Source organism: Fundulus heteroclitus, chromosome 6 (assembly GCF_011125445.2).
Source record: "Fundulus heteroclitus isolate FHET01 chromosome 6, MU-UCD_Fhet_4.1, whole genome shotgun sequence".
In the NCBI taxonomy this organism is placed as follows: domain Eukaryota; kingdom Metazoa; phylum Chordata; class Actinopteri; order Cyprinodontiformes; family Fundulidae; genus Fundulus; species Fundulus heteroclitus.
The window spans coordinates 29,708,709-29,728,574 of NC_046366.1; the positions used below are offsets into that span (position 1 = coordinate 29,708,709).

The 19,866-nt window shown below is 39.8% G+C and overlaps 1 protein-coding gene across 4 annotated transcripts; it reads right to left on the minus strand.

Annotated features, from left to right (window-relative positions):
* Positions 1-1,341: 1,341 nt before the first annotated feature.
* On the minus strand, positions 1,342-18,584 carry hectd3 (HECT domain containing 3). Of its 4 annotated transcripts, none has more exons than XM_036138538.1 (20): positions 18,492-18,584; positions 17,711-18,162; positions 15,802-16,055; positions 15,581-15,716; positions 15,330-15,451; positions 13,633-13,746; positions 13,367-13,449; positions 11,689-11,854; positions 11,514-11,595; positions 9,552-9,734; positions 9,416-9,468; positions 9,166-9,334; positions 8,971-9,084; positions 5,682-5,771; positions 4,557-4,763; positions 4,335-4,464; positions 2,839-2,913; positions 2,623-2,704; positions 2,463-2,534; positions 1,564-1,648 (listed from the first exon to the last, which is right to left on the minus strand). In XM_036138538.1, the coding sequence occupies exons 2-20, from the start codon at positions 18,062-18,064 to the stop codon at positions 1,564-1,566; spliced, it is 2,571 nt and encodes an 856-aa protein (XP_035994431.1). In that variant the 5' UTR covers positions 18,065-18,162; positions 18,492-18,584. The 4 variants fall into 4 exon arrangements, with proteins under 4 accessions (XP_035994428.1, XP_035994431.1, XP_035994429.1 ...); XM_036138536.1 differs by having other exon boundaries at positions 17,711-18,165; XM_036138537.1 differs by lacking the exon at positions 18,492-18,584 and adding an exon at positions 18,250-18,470 and having other exon boundaries at positions 17,711-18,165.
* Between the last annotated feature and the right edge of the window lie 1,282 nt (positions 18,585-19,866).

The window sequence follows — 19,866 nt, forward strand, 5'->3', positions numbered from 1 at the left end:
TGGAGTGTGAATCGGGACGTGCAGCCAGACACGCCGGGAAACCCGCTGACAGTCAGCTGACTGTAAGGGCATGACGCGGTCTGCTCATGCGCTCCTCGTTATCAGGGAACCGGGATAAAAAAAAACCAGTCCGAGACCTGGTGATGAACTGGTCTGCAGTTAGCGCGGTCCGGTTATCGTTAGCGCGGTCTGGTTCAGTCTGCTGACCATTTACACACAAGAGTTATCTCGGTTACCGAGCTCGGACTGGTCTCGGCTCGGTTAAAAAAAGTGTAGTGTAAACGGGCCTAAAGGGTTCTTAACACTAGTAAGGGATGTCACAAGTTTCCTAGGCAAAGCTGCAAGAGGAAGCACACAGGCTCCTTTTCCTACCTCCTTCCTTACTGGCTGCAGTATTCAGACAGCACTGATCATGGAGACCACTGACACACTTCTGCTTTAGCTAAAGAGTCCTTCCTCTATAAAGGTATTCAGATGGAGCTCCAGTTCACGCGGCTTGGTTTGGCCACATGTCGCTTGGCTCTGCCTGCTTGTGAGTGTTTCAGACGCAGTTTTTGTCATGAACATAGTGGGTCAAACTGAAATATAATTTTAATATTTACACACCATGAACCAAATCTGCAGGCAAAAGGAACAAAGAAATAACACTTAAGCTCTCTATACGCAGACGTGCTTTACCGAGTCTTACTTTCATTGTACACACACTAATCAGAATCAGACATATTTTAATAATCCCAGAGGGAAATTACTTAAATCCAGAGGGAAATTAAATTAAAATTAAAGGCTGATAAGATCTGAAACAGCTACGAGGAGCAGCCGTCTGCTTTCACAGAGGCGTCCGCTGAAAGCAGCTTGTACTCTGGGAACGCCTGAAAACTCTCCCCGCAGCCAAGGAGTCAGCACCAAATCAAGCCTATAAAAATAATTTCACTGCGGTTAAAAATTTTTTTGCGCAATAACGTGTTCTCATTGGTTCCACCATGGCTGCACAAAAAAAAATCTCATAAAAAGCTGTAAATTTTAACTCCTGGACGCAATGTCCAAGCCAGTAGAACTGTGCCTTAAGATTTAGATACTTTCCATTCCTAAGACTCCGTAACACCATTGCTAAAGGGCTAACTTTATCAAATTAGCATAAAGGGCAAACTTTATCAAATTAGCATAAAGTGCAAACTTTATTAACGGTGAAGTTTATTTGGAAATTCAAGCTTTTCCTTACAAAACTTAAGTTTCATAAACGAAAGACCTTTAGCACGACATGCATGATATCAACATCTTTAATATCCAAAATTCTGGCTCCTTGGATGTAACGTATAAATGAAGATGTGAGATAAGACTTGACACTGTGAAAGGACTGTATTTATTTAAATTATTATTTTTGTTTGAACATATGAGCCGTCTACACAAATCCCAACGAGTCAGGTCCACGTTTCCTCATAGGTTCTTTATTATATACAGCTATTGTTAACTGGCGGTTGTACAGATGTGATTATGAACATCATGATTCAAATGTTTTTGTTCAGGAGGGACTGTAGTGAGCAGCATGCAGTGAGGCGGCACAGATCACTCCTCCCAGGGGCTCATGTCGGTGTCGATGGCCACGCAGTTGTAGGCGGCGTAACGCAGCTTTTCCTCACAAACCTTGGCACTGAAGAGGAGAGCAGAGAGGGTTTCAGTGTTATGCTGCTCTATTTAAACAGATCAAACCGTCATCATAGGGGAAAAAAATCTACATGCGGAGTCATTTATATACACACAACCCCCGATAACCATCCTCTAAAAATACCGCTCGTCTTTGTGAGATGTCGAGCCAAAATTACGTCAGTAGTTTGCTGATGGCTACAAAAGGCGAGTGATTGAGGCACATATTGCTAAGAATGATTTATCTAAATGTTAGTAGGGGTGTATGTATATATCTGAGCCTGTGTTCATAATTTTGACCCTCTGTGAAATAAAGAAAATCCAAGATAAATTCCAACTTGTGTGCTCAAGTCTTGTTCTGAATATCACGGCTCAGATTCATTTTTTAGTCAATACGACATTCATCACTGCAAAAAGAGAACTAAAAATACGTAACATTTTCTTAATATGAATGTATTTGCCCTTGATTTAATCAGGTAAATAAGATTATTTGCCAACGGAATGAGTATTCTTACCCCTGAAATAAGATAATTAGATATACTGCACTTGAAATAAGATGATGGAGATGAATTGTTCTTATTTAAGGTGCAAAAATCTTATTCCATTGGCAAAAAGTCTTATTTACCTACTCAAATCAAGGGCAAATATATTCATTTTAAGAAAATGTTACTTATTTTTAGTTCTATTTTTGCAGTGAGTAAACTTTTTAAAGTAATGATAATTGTTTTAAGGAGGTTATATGGATATATATAAAAGCATGGAAAACGTTAAAGGTGTAAAAACAAAAACGTGGACATACAAGACGCTGAAGTTGGTCATACCTTGGATAGTTGGGTAGATAGAGGGTGCTGGAACACGTGGACGACTGTGGAAGTGCGTCAGTTGTGTCAGACCTGAACCAGTAAACAAAACCAGGTTGTAATTATTCTGTTATTCATCCATCACTAGAAAATAACGGCTAAACTAACGACTTGTGCTCACCCTTGTTTGTCAGGGAAGACGTAAATTGGTGCAGGGAGACGACTTCTGCCCGTTACAAACCTCAGAAACCTGCTGCGATCCTCTGGAAAATCAAAAATCACCGTGTTTAATACATTTTTTAGAAATGTTAAATCGTTAAATTTAAATGAATTGGCTTCAGACTTTTGATATATTTTGTAAAAGTTACAGTGTTATAAAATATGAGGGAGAACTAACCGTTGGTGAAGTTTGTCAGCGCCTCCCATAGGTACTGCACTCTGACGTCACTTTGTTCCAGGTCATCGTAGCGAGCTGGTTGATAATAAAAACATTATTATCTTTATGTTAATCACCTAAATGAGTATGTTGTTGGGGTAGATTTTAATTTTTTAACTTCAGTATGAGCTGCTCAGGACATCGACTGATCAGATAAAAATGGCAATGAAATGTTTTGTTGCTAAAACACCTTTGATACATGCAAGTTTTTACACTTTTTACATGCAAAAAAGTTTCCTCGCTTCTGAGATATTGATCCTACTCCTAAGTGCCAATACAGGAAGGTTGATCTATGCTTTTCTTTTCACCTTTCAGGGGTTATAATGTTATGGCTGGTCAGTGTAAAGGTAGCATGGCCAAAACTGAGGCCAAGTCAGTTTGGTAACCAGGCTTCAAAACAAGTAACTGTCTAATAGATAATTAGGTTGCAGTTATTTTTTTGTTTTAAAGAAAACTTTATTTTATTTTTATTTATCGGCAAATTACGTCCAAATATAACCTTTTATTTTAATAAGTGACTGATTATGTCACTTAGCCATTTTAAATCTGAGAGAAGAAGGATCACATGCAAAATTCCTCAAGGCTTTGTTTTTGGGACACTTTTATTCAAGACCAATGCTGCCTCTAAATGAGATAATTAAACGCTACATCATCATCTACGCTGATGACACTGCACTTATGTCTGTAACTATATAATCACAGTAAGAGTGTTCCAGAATGTCTTTCTACCCGGTGCAAAAACAAAACAAAACACAAGCCTGAAATAATTGCTTTTGATTTAAAAATTCAAGGTTAGAGATCAACTAGACTCAGTAAAAAAGGAAAAAAATGGTTTCCTCTAAAGTGTAGTTATGGACCCTGATCTAAATTCTACCATTCATATGGACAAATCCACAATTAAAATCAGCCTAGGACAATTTTGTGAGAATTACAAGTTTCATCTCGAAGCAGGATGCAGAAAAAGTAGAGCTGGATTGTATTTTCAGTAGGTTAGATTAAACAAAAACATCAGGCACAACCTTTAAACCACAGCATTGTCTCCTGTTTGTAAAATAAAACATTTTAAAATCCTGTCTTCGGTCATAAAGCACTGAATGGTCTGAATATATTTCAGAGTTGCTTGTCAGGAATGGACCATCTAGGATTCCTGTTTACACAGAGTTAACAGGACCAGAAGTAAAAAAGGGGCTCCAGCATTCGGGTTTTCATGAAAACCTGAGGTGTTCCTGAAGTCGTTGGCTAAAGGAAAAAGGGTTTTAATCTATTTAAAAGGATTGCTTTTTCTTTGTACTAAAGTATTTTACGGATTTCATTTTATGCAGGGTCAAGATTTTAGTGCAATTGTTGTACTATATTTTTTAAAATGGACCTGAAATTGCCTTGTGAACTTGGCTTAATGGCTAAATAATGACAGAAAATAAACAATCGTTATCCCCTTTTCTAGGAATTAAACTTACTAAGTCGTTTCAGGGCTTCCACAGTGATCTCCGGGTCTCCACACACTTTCTTTTCCACCTCCTGCCACGTAAGGAGGTCTAGTACGGCCTGAGGAACCACCTTCAGCAGCCCTGCCTGCATGGCTGCGATCTGCAGCAAGCATACAGAAATAAAAAAAATAAAAATAAAAATCAGACAACAATAACGCAGAAGAAAGCGTGACCGGTCGACTCATCTCTAACCTGCTGCTTGCTCTCCTCCAGACGAACTTTCTGCACCAGGCGGATGAACTCCTTGTGGTCCTCGTATCGAACCGGGACGTTGCTGCCACCTGGGATGAGGTCCATCATCTGACCGTCAGTCAGCGGCGTGGCGTAGAAAAGCTCCTCCCCGAACCGGAACTCAAACGTCTCCTTGTCCATGTTCTCCATGGCCTCCAGCAAGTTGACCTGATCGCAGGTCGGAGCCACATTTACAGACAGCCACGAAAGAACAGAACGGACTTTTTAAAAATGTGTTTACATACAGATATGAGGAAAATAACAATTATATCACACAAAATATTAGGGCTGAACGATTTTGTAAAATAATCTAATTGCAATTTTTTTTTCTTAATATTGTGATTTAATAGGATTTTTTTCCAGTTTAATTTATCATGTGTTTCAAAACATATACAAACAACAAATCAATTTGTTTCCTCGCCATGTGCAAATTAGTTGCTAAAAGACCCATAGCATCTAAACTCAGAGCAGTAATGATTGCGTTCTGCCTATAATATATTTCAATCCAAATTGCAATTTTGACTTTTCTCTGCATTAACCACAAGCAACAAAAATGGCCTCTAAATAAAGATGTTTGTAAACAAGGACTATTTTAAATATGAACTTTTGATGTTTCTATTGATCAGAATATTATTCAAGAGAACAGCTTTTAATTAAATTGGACTTCAATCCTTGTTGAACATAAAGTGCAACAAACAAGCAAGTCTATGTTTTAAACTGATTGACCAGAACCTAATGCTATGTATGATTATATAAACTCTAAAACAAGTAATAAAATTAGATTATCTCACTGCTGCAGCTGTCTTCCCTTCCATGTGGAGGCAAACCCACTTTAAACATTTTACCAACACCTAATGGACGTGTCTAATTCCCTAATTGTTACACAGCCAAAAATTGCTGACTGCGATTTGGAAATTGCGTTATTTTAAATCACGATTATATTGAAAATGCGATTAATTGTTCAGCCCTACAAAATATACACTTCTTTACAGTTATTTAACTTGGTACCATGAAAAAAAGGACAAAATTGAGATTTTAAAGTTTTATGGCTGTCAGAAAGCCTGGAAGAAATTTAAATGTGCTCACCAGCACCGAGTCCACAGCTGGGAAGTCTTTGCTCCAGCTGACGGCCTCCCCTGTTAGCTGCTTCCAGACCAGGCCAGGCAGAGCCAACACCTGCAGGACGAGTAAAGAAAACTAATCACACAGAATTTTTCCCCCTTTCATTTTCGTTACATTACAACCATAAATGTTGTTGGATTTTATTGAGATCTTACTAAAAATAACGCCACACAGTCCATAATTCTGAAGTACGCACATGGTAACATTATGTAAGGTTTTCAAAATGTTTTCGAAATAAATATTTGAGATGTGTGGGGTGCATTTTGAGACAATACTTTGTTAATTGTTAATTTCTACCTCAGGTCTAAGCTCCAGTCTTTTATCTTTTACAAATGTGTTTTAGATTGATCTCCTTTAACTTTTATAAGTCGCTTCTTATCCTTCCGTTGTGTCTATTGTCTGTATTGTTTGTGTGATTATGTGATGGTTGCTACTACTAATACTAATAAAGTAAAGTCTTAATTAAAACCCGGCTTTCACTGAAATTCTCTAATTGATTTAGGTATAAACTTTGACTGGATCACTTCAACACACATACAGGTACGTGGCTTTGAGGCATGTCTCTTAATATCTTTGCACATCCAGAGACAGAGAAACTTTAGCTCATTTTTCTTTGAGAAACAACTCAACCTCCGTCATATTCGGTGGAGAGGCCTTGACTTTTCCAACACATCGAAACACTTTAAACCAAAACCAAGCCTTCTGGACGTTTAATGTTGTCTTCCTGCTGGAAAATGGGCGTCTGCCAAAGCTTTTGCAGCCTCTGACAAGCTTTCTTCCAGTATTGCCCTCTTTTTAAACTTACTCCATCCCATAAAAACGTGGACTAGATTCACCATAAAAGCATCGATGTTGCTGCCACCATCTCGTTACGTGGTGTAGAACATTAGACCACATAGATCAGGGATGGGCAACTGGCGGCCCGGGGGCCGCACACGGCCCTCGTCATCACTCAGTGCGGCCCGCGAATAGATCAATAATAATTTAATAATGATTAAATAAATAAAAAAAACAACAACTTGTAATTATACTTTTGACCGATAGGGGGCCGTACCCAAACAATAGCGGGCACGGGCTGCTTTGCAACAGCGAGAAAGAAAGTCAAGAGCCCTGGCCACTAGCAGTGGAATAAAGGGAAACTTGACGAGAAAGTCACATTTTTCAGACAAAATGGGAAGAAGTATGGACATGGGGAATTTTTTTTTTGGTCTCTTGTCATTCACACACAACATAAACCGTGAGAGCCGACGTGAGTTTTGAAACTGCAAAGCTTTGTCTTAAGCAGAAGATCAAACGTGCATCTACACAGCACCGCGTTCATAGACCAGTGTGGTGCATTCACCAGCGTCAGAAAGCTATGGTGCATTCACGAGCATGGGACATTACATTTTTCAGAATAAAAAGCTAACAGATGTGCATAATCAAAAAGTAACAGAAATACAATTATAGAGCATTCAGTATTGTAAGAAAGCCCACACAGTTTCTGGATAGACACAATATTGTTTGTGTTAAGTTCTGTTCCGTTTTATGCCTCTTTCCTTGTAAATTTGAAATGACCCATGCTCCTGAATGCATTGATATGTAGGAGTTTAAATTCCTTTTTTGCTATTTTATTTTAAACCAAACGGTTTGTCTTTTGCTTAAGAACATATTAAAATGCATTTATATGCAGAAAATAGTTATATGTTGGTGCAGTAAACATACAGATATAAATTCATCTAAAATTTGTTCTTATTGAGAATAATTTGTAGCGTCTTTCATATCCAATTATTTGAAGTGCGTGATCATGTGGACCTCCAATGGTCGTGCTGAAAAAAATGTGGCCCTCTTTATCATGGAAGTTGCCCATCCCTGACATAGATCATTGCAAGTAGGCAGAAAAGATCACAGCTTATGGCAAACACGACTTCTTATGTCTTCCTTTTAACAACGGCTTTTTTTTTAAATGGCACTCTTCAATAGGCAGCATAAAAACTTACTGTATGTTTTTGCTTTTTACACCACTCACTGCAAAAATGGATCTAAAAATAAGTAAAATGTTCTTAAAGTTAGTGTATTTATCCTTGATTTGAGTAGGTAAAATGGATTATCTGCCAATGGAATGAGTATTTTGATCCCTAAAATAAGATAATTAGACATCCTGCACTTGAAATAAGATGATGGAGATGAGTTGTTCCTATTTTAAGTGCAAAAATCTTATTCCATTGGCAAATAGTCTTATTTACCTGCTCAAATCAAGGACAAATACACTAATTTTAAGAACATTTTACCTATTTCTAGTTCTGTTTTTGCAGTGCTTTGTTTTATATAGGCTGGTCACTCTAAGGCTACGTTCACACTACAGGTCTTAATGCTCAATTCAGATTTTTTTGTGAAATCGGATTTTTTTGCGTGGTCGTTCACATTTCCAAATATATGCGACTTGTATGTGATCTCCTGTGTGAACTGAATGCGTTCAACCCAAGTGTCCCGCATGCACACTGGAGGACGCGATGACGTCACACGTAGCAAGCGTCCTCAGTGTTTGCGGAAGTAAACATGGATTATAATGCTGGCGCGCATTTTGCGGTCATTAATTTATTTTCTAACCAGAGCTTTCCCTCCATTGACTGCTCTCCTCATTGTAGTCCGCTATGGGTGTCGTCTTTCTTCCCGCTTCTGCATAGCAGGACGCAGATTAGTGACGTTTGTCGAGTATCGTGACGTACAGGTCGGATAAATGCGACCCGGCCGTACAGACGCAGGTCGCATTTAAAAAGATCAGATACGTATCGGATTCAGGACCACATATCCAAGTGACTTGGGGCGCATTTGAAAAAATTCGATCTGTGTTGTTCAGACTGTCATAAAAACATCAGGTCCAGGTCGCATATGGGCAAAAAAATTGGAATTGGGTCACTTCAGGCTGCAGTGTGAACGTAGCCTAAACGAAACTGCTTTACTTTCCATTCTAATGCGTGTTTGTCACAGGACGATTATTGGTGGTGCACCGCCTCCTGTGTGAGTGATCAGATTTCTGTGTAAATACATAATACTGCATAATACGTTCATATAATTGCATTCCCATACACCACTACAATTTGTTTTGAGCTTGGAGTCATTTTAATGCGTTGATTTTAATCAGCTTTGGTCTTGACCTCCCTCACACCATCACTTAGCTTCGGCCTCTGGGACAAACATCTGAATTCACGTAACTGCAGTTTCCATCACGAAGCCCCGCCCCCACAGCTGGATGCGTGAAGGCGTGACTCACCAGGAAGTCTTTCCCCCGGAGAGCGGCGCCCATCAGCTGACCGATCCACTCGTATTTATGGAAGTCTTTACAGGACGGGTTGGGCACGTAGTAGTCACGGGCCTCAAAGTCTCCCTGACAGACGGAGACAAAAGCTTCAGAAAAGCGAGGCCTCGCTGAAGTCTTTAAAAGAGGGGATAAGTTTGGAGCTGGTACCTCGTTGGACGTCCGCGTGAAGAACGGCAAAGGCATGGGACACTCTGCTGAGCTGGGGCAAAGCTCCTCCGACATGTCCGCCAGGCTGTCCCTGAATCCTCCCCCTTGGTCGATGATTCCCTCGGCGATGAACTTGCACTCCCACCACTGGTCGTAGCGGGCCGGCCATCTGATGAGAGACGAGCCAGGGTTGTTATCCTGGCTGCTAATTAAAACTTTACCGGGATATCACGAGGCCAAGGGGCGGTACCTATAATCTAAAGTCTTTTCGTGTTTGTCAGATGGCTTCAGACCCTCATACACCTACAGGAGCAGAGAAAAAAAAATCAAGATGAGAGCACAGCAGCCGCGTCTGATGGGCTGAGCCGCTGAGGTTAGAGACGGACCTGACTGAAGACGGCGTTCTTGCAGCTGGGGTCCAGAGACGGGTTGTCCCGATGCTCCATGGCCAGACGTCTGTTGATGTAGAGGCGAGGCATGAAGTTAGGCTTGCTGGTCTCCGAGTCCTTCAGGCACTGAATGATGAGGGCGGAGCGCCGCTTGGACAGCAGCAGGAACTGCTTTATGCTCTAGAGGGCGCCAGAGAACACACAACGACTTAAAAAAAAAAAACACAAACAGGGGAGTACATTATTTTGGAGTGAAACAAAATGTGAAATGTTTTTTTTTTTGGTGGTTTATTGCCTTCAACGGCACAAATAAAGGTAAAGCTAAACCTTTTTTGTTTTCTAATAATAATAATAATAATAATAATAATAATAATAATAATAATTTGACTTTATTGATCTCACAATGGAGAAATTCACTTCTGCATCCTAACCCATCCCCTTGGGGAGCAGTGGGCTGCCACTGTGCGGTGCCTGGAGAGCAATTGGGGGTTAAGGGTCTTGCTTAGGGACCCAGAATGGCAGCTTGTGGGAGTTGAACTCAGAACCTCTGGGACCGAAGCTCTGTGCTCTAACCACTAGGCCACCACTCCCCAATTTCTGTAGCAATTACATACACCAACACGCTCCTTCCTCCACAAAACAGCCAAACGTGTAATTTGCCAGTAAGAAAAATGTAGTTTTCGTTGAAATGTAAAACTGTTTTTAAAGACAGAATTAGAACAATCCTGTTTATGTTACGTTTTTATGTTACATTTAAATACCCAGCAGATCCGCTCCTTAATCACATTGAATCAAGAATCTTTTATTGTCACCATCTTAGGGCATAAACAAATATCTTAGTATTTACAGTTTTTTCCCAAACATTAATAATGCAATAGTGCATTATTAAGTTAAGATTTTAATTATCTCAGTGCTTAAAATATTATATGGAAGGACGGATAGATTGAACATTTAGACAGTAAAACAGGAAATAATGCCTGGAAATACTTATACCTTTAATACTGGATAACATTTTTCCATACCTACTCAGACTGGGAAAATACCCGAATTAAACATTATAGTTTTCCAGTCTGTATAGGAGCTGTGTTAAAGAAAAAGGCTTCCATAAATATTAATAAAACGTTTTTAAACCAGTAATGAAGTATTTTTCGGGTAAGAAAAATTGGAAGTCAGAGGAAGGTCTAAAGGGAATTACTGGAATCAGTAATCTGAGCGAGGTTTCTGCAATATGTGCAGAACAGCTATTAGGATAAACTGATAAAAAACAGAAACAACGTCCAAAACCAAACAGAGATAAAAACAGACAACTATTACAAAAACAACAATAATCACCATCATAATAAGATAAAACAAAAAGAGTAGGACTTTAACGGCCATTTTGTTGTCATTCCTTCGTTTCTTTTTTATGTTTTTTCTTCATTGCTATGTTAAGATAATGTCAGCTGGTTATTGAACCACAGCTGTATCCCTGGAAATCAGCCAGCTAAAGCTAAAAGTTTTAGTTTTGTTTCTGTCAGGTGAAGATTTTTAGTCATGAGGTTAAGAAAGCAGCAGCACAACAATTTGATCCTGTTGCTTTTAATGAAAAATAATTTCCATTAGCATTTAGAAAGCTGAGCCTTGATTCTGTAATTAGTTCTGATCTCTTATTTTTGTTTTCTGATACAAACCCATTAACTTGTGCAAATAAACAAACTTTGCCTGACTTAACCTGTTTAACTCTGTTGTTTTAATTGTACGTTTAATTTATTGCACCAAACTGTGGGAGCTGAATCTGTTTTGCTGTACAGTTACGCATAATGACAATAAAAGCATTTTATTCTATCCTGTTTGTTTCGTGCAGTGCGGTCTAGGAGCCGATCCCCGCATTAGCGACGCCTCGACTTTTCTCCTCGTAGCGCCGCCTCGCTGGTTGTTGTTCACAATCTGGACCACTTAAGGAGCTGTGAGCCGACTCACTTTGAGCTGGTTAAACGTCCCCAGGCTGTAATCCCAGGCTGGCACCAGGTGGGGCAGTACGCTGTCCAGGAGGCTGATGAACCTGCAGCAGAACAAATATAAACAGAACAAGTAAAGGTAAGGGCATCATGGCCACTTCAGAAGCTTTACTGTCTTAATTAAAGCTCTGGCCTACCTCTGGATTACCAACGCTCTGCGGTACAGGACGTCCGGCGGCGTGCCCTGCAGACGGGGGTAACGCACCAGATTGGAGGAATGAAAAACATCCGCGTTCAGACCCAGATCCCTCTCACACGACGACTTGATCTTTAAGCCCCGTATTCGGACGTCTATCCCCTCATCTGTGAAGGCCAAACAAGCGGAAAGCTTTATTTAGGTTCCACCAGAACTGACATTTTCTTATCTGTTGTGACATTAAACATAAATAAATAAGATATCAATGGGTTTCAAATTTTGTTTGGTTTCTGGAAAACAATCTTCATTGACTCCAAACCTTCATATTGCAGCATTATTGCACAAATGTTAAACCCAGATGTAAAAGTTTCCTTTTAAACACCAGGTGTTCAGCAGAAGGCTCCAAGTCCAGATCGGATCATAAAAGGAGTCCCCCACACTGCAAAAAAAGAGAGACTAAAAATAAGTAAAATTTTCTTGAAATTAATGTATTTGCCCTTGATTCGAGCAGGTAAATAAGATTATTTGCCAATGGAATGAGTATTTTTACCCCTAAAATAAGATAATTAGATATACTGCACTTGAAATAAGATTATGTAGATGAATTGCTCCTATTTTAAGTGCAAAAATCTTATTCCATTGGCAAATAGTCCTATTTATCTGCTCAAATCAAGGAAAAATACTTTAATTTCAAGAAAAAAAAAATCATATTTTTAGGTCTATTTCTGCAGTGCAAGGTTCCTTTTTAAGCCCAGTTTTATTTTCAGGTATTTGTAATAAGATCAGGACAAAGAATCTTACAGCAAACAAAACTAAATAGCTATTTTCCAGGAATCACCTCCTATGTCTTAAACAATGCTGATATTTCTACCTGTGACAGAGTCTCATTTTACAAATATTCTGGATATCTGGCTGAATTACAGCCTCTCTTTCACACTGACCATTTAGTAAAAAAAAAAGCTAAAGGGTTAAACTTAGTTTTCATCATCACAATAAGCTTTAATTTATCAGTGAGTAAAAAAAAACTTGATAAAGCTACATTTCTGTACAATATTGATTATGGTGACACTTTTTATACGGATCCTTCTTCCTCTGAACTTCCCTGTTTAGAGTCTGTATTACTGATGTTTCACATTTTATGACAGATTATTCACATAGTGCATCACAGTGTGCTTTATAATCTGGTTTCCTGGTCCTTGTTAAGCCTAAAGAGACATCTGATGTATATTTTTATGTAGAAAGCTTTACTTGTAAACTGTTCTTTGACTTGAGTACATTTCTAATACCTCCAAGCTCTTGCTGTGATTTTTAATCCTTGAATTAGTACCGTATTGCTAGATTTTTTTTTTATATTTTCTAAATGTAGTAGAACAGTATTGCTCTATTATGCACCTTGATCATGAAATAAAACTCATATTCACTAAATATGTAGATTAAAGAAAGGTTAAATGTTCTGTAACTATCAGGTACAGCTGCTATTATAAAGCGACGTGGTCTCTGTGCCATGATGACTCTGACTTCTTTGAGTTTATTTCTGCATTTCTTCATCCATGTCAGCCCTTTAGCTTGTATTATGTAACTATGTGCCTTCTTGGACTCGTCTCCATTTGAAAACAAATAGTAATCGCAAGGAAGCTCCTGGATAAATAAATATTAAAGATAGAAAAACAAGAACTTGCCTCGACATTCCTCGATTCGAACTTCAATAACAGGGAGATGAGAAGTCATATCCTCCAGAACACACACCTCTCCAATCAGATTGCTACAAGAAAAATGAGAACAGCAAACTATAAAAAACAAAAGATTTTCTTGTTTTATTCTGCTTTTAAAGGCAATGATGGTGGGGAAGTTGTTGATGGATCTTCACAAACCACCAAAACCTCAGCAGATGTAACATTAATCAAAGTCAGGTTAATCTAAGGACAACGTGTTGCCTGAAGCTCACTCGTCTATGGTGACGTCGCTCAGCTTCTTCAGATTGTCTCCTTCTCCTCCGTAAACCGTCACTCTCTTGGGCATGTAGTTGTCGTCCGTTGAGTCCACGGTCAATATCAGCTTACTATTGGATGAAAAAGAAAACAATAAAACCTTGTACAGAGGGGGAAAAAAAGGATTCAGTGCTTGTGTTGCTGCTAAGGTTTAGGCTGTAGGAACCTGTTCAGAAATAAATCCTCACATTCACCTCTCAGCATGCTGCAGATCTCTCCTCACATGTTTAGCAAATTCTTGCATGTCTAGCACATAGCCTTTGAGTAAAACCTGCTTTGTTTTTTTTTTTTTTATTTGAGAGGAAGAACAAACAATGCAAGACTCCTGGCAAGAAACCAGACTGCGAAGCCTCCAGATACAAAAAGGCTGCAGGAGATCCTGGAGGTTTTAGAGAACTTTAAGTTTTAGAGAAAGATGTGAGACACACAGGATAGTCAGTGGCTCTTCCTTCTATTTTTGTGGCACTAGCGACCTTTATTAAATGTAACCTGACAGGAAGTGGGGCTGAGAGAGCGGGGAAGACACGCGGCAAAGATCCAGGGAGTGGAACCCAGGACGGCCGCTCTGAGGACTGATGCCTCTGTGTGTGGGTCACATGTCCTTCCCCGGCTCACCCAGTCAGTGACTGATATAAAAAAATAAATTATGCATATAGATGTGCAAAACATGCAGTTAAAGGAACAATAAGCGGAATGTCATTATTTTAGGTAGAAAGAACTAAAATGTATCTTTTTAGATGGACTATGGTATGACATCACACACCATTCCCTGTGTTCTTCTGCAGTCTCTTGTTTACAAAGCCGGGCCGGCTGTATGTGCACGTGAACAGCTGCTGCTCAGGGTTTAGCCCCTCCCTGCCCTAAAATAAAACATTCAGAGCAGCAAAGCGTAGAAGCCACATGGCGGAGAGCAACCCCAGCAGCTCAAACTGTTCTGTTGCTAACAGCATCATACAGTTATCAGTTACCAGTTATCAGTTACTTCTTCACTAGACATGTTCCTCCAAAGGTGAGGCTGTTTTGCTGTGTTTTTATCCTTTACAAATATGCACATAAGAGGCGACAGGTGAGAAGGGGAGGGGAAAAGGAGGGGCCTGTTACAGCTGGAGTGGAGGTAGAGAGTGTCACGGCTTGTCACACATCTTGTTTTGGTCTACAGACAGCGGTCAAGCCCCACCTAGTTGTGAGAAATCGCTTATTGCTCCTTTAAGCAAAAAGCTTAGGGTTAAACTAGACAAATACTAAAAAACTAACCAAAAGGAAGCTGTTAGCAGATACTTTGCTGCAAAGGGCGACGCTGCACAATATTTGTAAATAGATCACCTTCCTAACATAAGTCTATGCTAAATTAATAATGCATAGGACTCTTTAAAATGCAGTATTTTAAAGCTGATCCTGTCCAATTGTCAGAAATCCACTTTGCATCGCCTGTTGTCCAGACGCTCACTGTTGCAGATGCTCACATCGGACATAAATGACCAAGAAGGCAAAGGTAATAAAGAGTGATAGATCAGCGTCATCATGACAGAGGAGGAAGATGATTTATCACTGTTGCGATATTTAACTATAACGTCAGCGTGGGAGGATTTGCTACTATTAAGGTTTACAAGCTGAGTTTAAGACATGTGTAACAGCTCAGACAGCAGATTCTTACTTGACCACGGTGCCTCTCTTCATGTGCAGGCGGATCCAGTGCTGCCCCTGCATGCCGTCGCTCTCCCAGTAGGTTTCAGTGTCACCATCAGTCAGACAGTTCACCCCCCCGCTGGGATCCTCCTGTCAATAAAGGGAGCGGGTCAGTTTTAATACATGTTACCCTGTGGAAGCTAAGATGTCTAGTTGGATTTCTTGGACATCAGAGCTGTATGAATAAGCGTAAAAGCAGAATATGAGAAAGTCTCGCACCGAACTGGAAGACACGTCGATGCTGGTGACGCACTGCTTCACGCTCCCCAGGTTCTCGTCCTCCTTCCCTATGTGGTCGTAGAAGTAGTGCACCAGGTCCTCGTCGCATTCGTACGTCCAGGTGGGAGGAACGTACCTGGAGTGTGCACGGTCAGCTTTTAGCTTTCCCAACATCACCACTGCATAAACGGCAAGCAGTCACTTCACACCAGCCAGCTCACCTCAGCTTCTGGACGGCCACGGAGTCGCGCTCGGCCATTTTGGGTTTAGAGCCGATGTAGAGCGCGTTCTCCATGTCCACCACCTGCTCCCACCGGCAGCAGGCTTTGTGGTCGTAGCCGAAGAGCTGCTGCTGCCTGCTCATGGTCTCCGGTGACTCCACGGGGACCAGCCTGTCGCCTCCCTCCGTGTGCTTACACACCAGGATCCAGCCCTCCTCCAGCTCCTGGCCGGGCCGCAGCTCCTCCAGCTGCTCCTGGGGACAAGAAGTGGGACCGCTGGGTCATCAGAACCGCTCTCTGAATAACAAACCTGCTCAGATCACGCAGAGTCACGCTGCAAACCTTTCTTTCTAAAACACTCTCTGTTTATGACAAGAAAATATGGTGTGAAAACCAGACGCCGCCACTGGATGATCAGATTATTCTGAAACGCAAAACTAAACTTAAAATACGTCAAATAACCAATATTTTAATCAAACATGAGGCAGCTAAAAAAAAAAAAGTCTACAATGAACATTTTAGGTCAAAGTCTAAAGGCCTGTTACTAAAATAGGCCAGGTGAGTCGAAGTAAAATGAATGTGACAAAGAGAAAATGTGCATTGAGAGGAAATTGCAGTGGTTGCTAATCTTGCTTAAATATGTCTTAAAATTAAGGAAAAAAATCTCTAGATAAACATTATGATTATGTTTTTGGGCCATTTGACTCCTTAGCTGATGTATAAGATCAGGAGTGGAAAACTAAAAGGCTGATTGCCGATATACGATATTTATCTCGGTACGTTTTTCTTTTCAAAAATTATAAAAAGGCGTCTCTGAATCAAAGCTTTATAGCAAATGTCTCACAGGCACATTTTTTAACAAACAGCTGTAGATAAATATGAGAAACAGTTGAAAAATAACCTACTGGAACAAAGAAAAGTATAATTATAGCAACATAGACCATCCAATGCAAAAGGAAGGAAAATTGTTCTTCTATTGAACTTTTTATTGACCTTTTTTTTATTATTCTATTGAACCATATGCCTACCGATCAATATATGTTGTTATAGAATTATCATCCAGTGGTGAAGGTAGACGTTTGCCCTCCACACGGCGCTCTGAGTCCAACATGGCTGCCACGCATTTTAAACACGGTGATAATTGCAGCAGTGACGCACAAAGACCAACACCTGCTTGGACAAATCATGTTTTTGGCCGTTTTTAGGCGTACCATATTTACGATACACCTCCGTTTACAGTCGTCTTGTTCTGCGTTTTAAATAGCTGAAAATAAAACATTTTCCTGACATTTTGCAATGCGAGAAAAAAATAAAAAATAGACCAAAAGCACTAATCACATGGAAAAATAACTCTTTGTAGGAACGTGATTAGGTTTAGCATCCATTCTATTTTGTTCATTACCATTATTATTATTTATCTGTCATTCTGAATAAAATAAAAGGGGCCAGAAAAATGAGTGTTGCCTCTGGCTTTAAGTTAAATTAGATAAGTGGATGAGGAATGTCGAGATGGAGGGGGTCCTTTAAAGAAGTAGGTTTTATTGGATCTTTTATTGTCATCGTGAAAAATTATCATGATATCATAAGAAGAGTTTGGATTTATCTTGGCAAAGACAAATTCTAATTAAAGATGTTTGAAAACCCGAAAAAACTGTCAGTTTTCTTGTTTTTTTTCTCCACTGTTAGTTCCTTGAGAGCATCGATAAATGTCTAAATATTCAAAAATATGAATTTACTGTGTCCAGTTTAGTGATATTAATCACACTTTATGTAACAAGTGTCCTGATTAAGCCTATTTTGAATGTATATGTGTTTTTAAAGAACAGCATGTGTGTTTATGGGCCTATGATTGCAGTCACAGCCATACAGTTACCTAAAAAACAAACTATTTTAAGTGGCCCACCCGTACCTTGTTCATTTTGACCCAGAGACCCTGGCTATTGCAGTATTCCTCCCCCGTGGTCCTGATGCAGGTCCCTTTCTTCGGCTCCACGCTGTACTTGCATGCCTTCTTGTTGTGAGGAACCTGATGAGGACTTTCAAAGATGGACAGGAGGGTTTTCCCCACCGTGGATCCTCCTGCAGAGGCTCCGGCGGAGGCAGACGAGCTGGAGGAGGAATCCTTGCAGATTTTGTAGCACACCTCCTTGGGCACATAACACAGACTCTCAGGGACCGGCTGACTCTTCCTGAAACTCTCGATGCACCTGTTCAAGAAGCGGATCCGGCCCAGGAGGAGGTGAGGGTTGTCTCCCAGGGCCATGGCGGGGAGGATCAACAGATGAGCAGCAGCAGCAGGGGGGGCTCAGCTGACATTACACCTCTTGTCCTGCTTTGTTTTCCAGCCTGGAGGCAGGGATGCTGCTGTCAGACCAAACAACACAGAACATTCTGAGCAACAGAGGCCTCACGGTTCAGCTTTAAAAGCTCAATGTGCAAACAACGAACCAGGTCTCAAAGGTCAAACACCATCTCAGCAGGGCGTAAAGTTCGCTCTGTGCTTAAAGAGTCGCCTCGTCTCAAAAACGTTGAAGTCACTCGGCTAATGTTAGCATGCTAGGTGTTCTGCACTGACCCAGAGTCTCACTCTTCAGCGACAAAAACTAAGAAACAACCCGCTAAGCAGAAGCGCTACTCGGTTTCCTAACAAGCCGAGAAGATGTCTTCAGGAGCGGCAACTGTTAACCAACCTGCTGAGGAGGCTCCAGGTGGAGAAACTCGCCTGCTCGTGACTTGTGCTCGAGCAACGCGGAAGTGCAACAAGACTAAACTGAGCCTCCTGGACATCCGTCGTTTTTCAGAATAAAATAAATAAATAAATCCATGTATATATATATATATATATATATATATATATATATATATATATATATATATATATATATATATATATATATATATATATATATAATTTTTTTTCAATAAACATTTCAATAAAATATAATTCATAATGTATAATGTATAAAATATATATTTTAAGTGCAACCCTGGCCAAAAATTTTATGCTGTTACTTAGCAACCTATTTTTGGACACAGAACACACAAACACTGAATTCAAACTCAATACTTTATTTAACCAACTTTTTAACAAAACAGCAATTTTTAAAAAAAGAAAAGAGAACGCGTTTTCTTTGAACTCTTTGAAGGGGCGGAGCTTGGTGACGAAGCGTTCCTGGGTCTGTGTTTGTGATTGGTTGGGAGGATGTAACGACTGTAATATTCATAGACATATATAAAGACATTATATTATGTCTATGGTAATATTAAGCTACAAGGTGAAAATGCATAAGGAAGAAATACTTTCATTCTATTGAACTTTTTTCTTATATATATATATATATATATATATATATATATATATATATATATATATATATAGAAAGAGAGAGAGAGAGAGAGAGAGAGAGAGAGAGAGAGAGAGAGAGAGAGAGAGAGAGAGAGAGAAGTAAAAATAGACAGTATTAAGTATAGATATAAACAAAAGACTATCTTGGCATCATAGTCATAAATGGAATGAAAGTACCAACAGACCAGGAAGGCTGCAAGTACCTGGTTCGATCCTTGCAGAGTGCCACAATGGGTCCCTGAGCAAGACCCTTAACCCCAGATTGAGCTACTACAACTCTGAGAAGTGGGTTAAATGGAGAAGACCAATTTCGTTAGAATGTATGATTGCAATGACCAATAAAGATTTTTTTCTTTTCTTAGAAGATAGTGGAGAACGTCATCATCCACAGTAAAGTGACCGCCTAGCAAGGAAAAAGACATGATGGTCTAATCAAACTAGAATTTTATTGTTTGTGATCTGATCAAACTACAATTTTAATGTTTCACCTTGATGATCATTGTTTAATGTTTCACCTTGATGATCACAGCATAAAGCCTGCAATGCGAGAACTTCGTTAGGGAACTCCACCGTAAACAAGCTCACTAAAAAAAAAAAAAACAAAGCTACCCACATAACATCCCTGGTAAAAACATGCCTTGTATAAACAGATTTGTTTCATTTTTTACAGCACAATAACTAACCTGGTCGCGCAGCAATTTAGAAATTGAAAGAGTTTT

Coding starts and splice junctions, on each gene's coding strand:
- hectd3 (XM_036138535.1), bottom strand. CDS start 18,064: ATGGCCCTGGGAGACAACCCTCACCTCCTCCTGGGCCGGATCCGCTTC. Junction 13,450..13,632: donor AGCGACGTCACCATAGACGA/GTGAGCTTCAGG, acceptor TTTTTCTTGTAG/CAATCTGATTGGAGAGGTGT. Junction 2,914..4,334: donor GGAAGCCCTGAAACGACTTA/GTAAGTTTAATT, acceptor ATTATCAACCAG/CTCGCTACGATGACCTGGAA.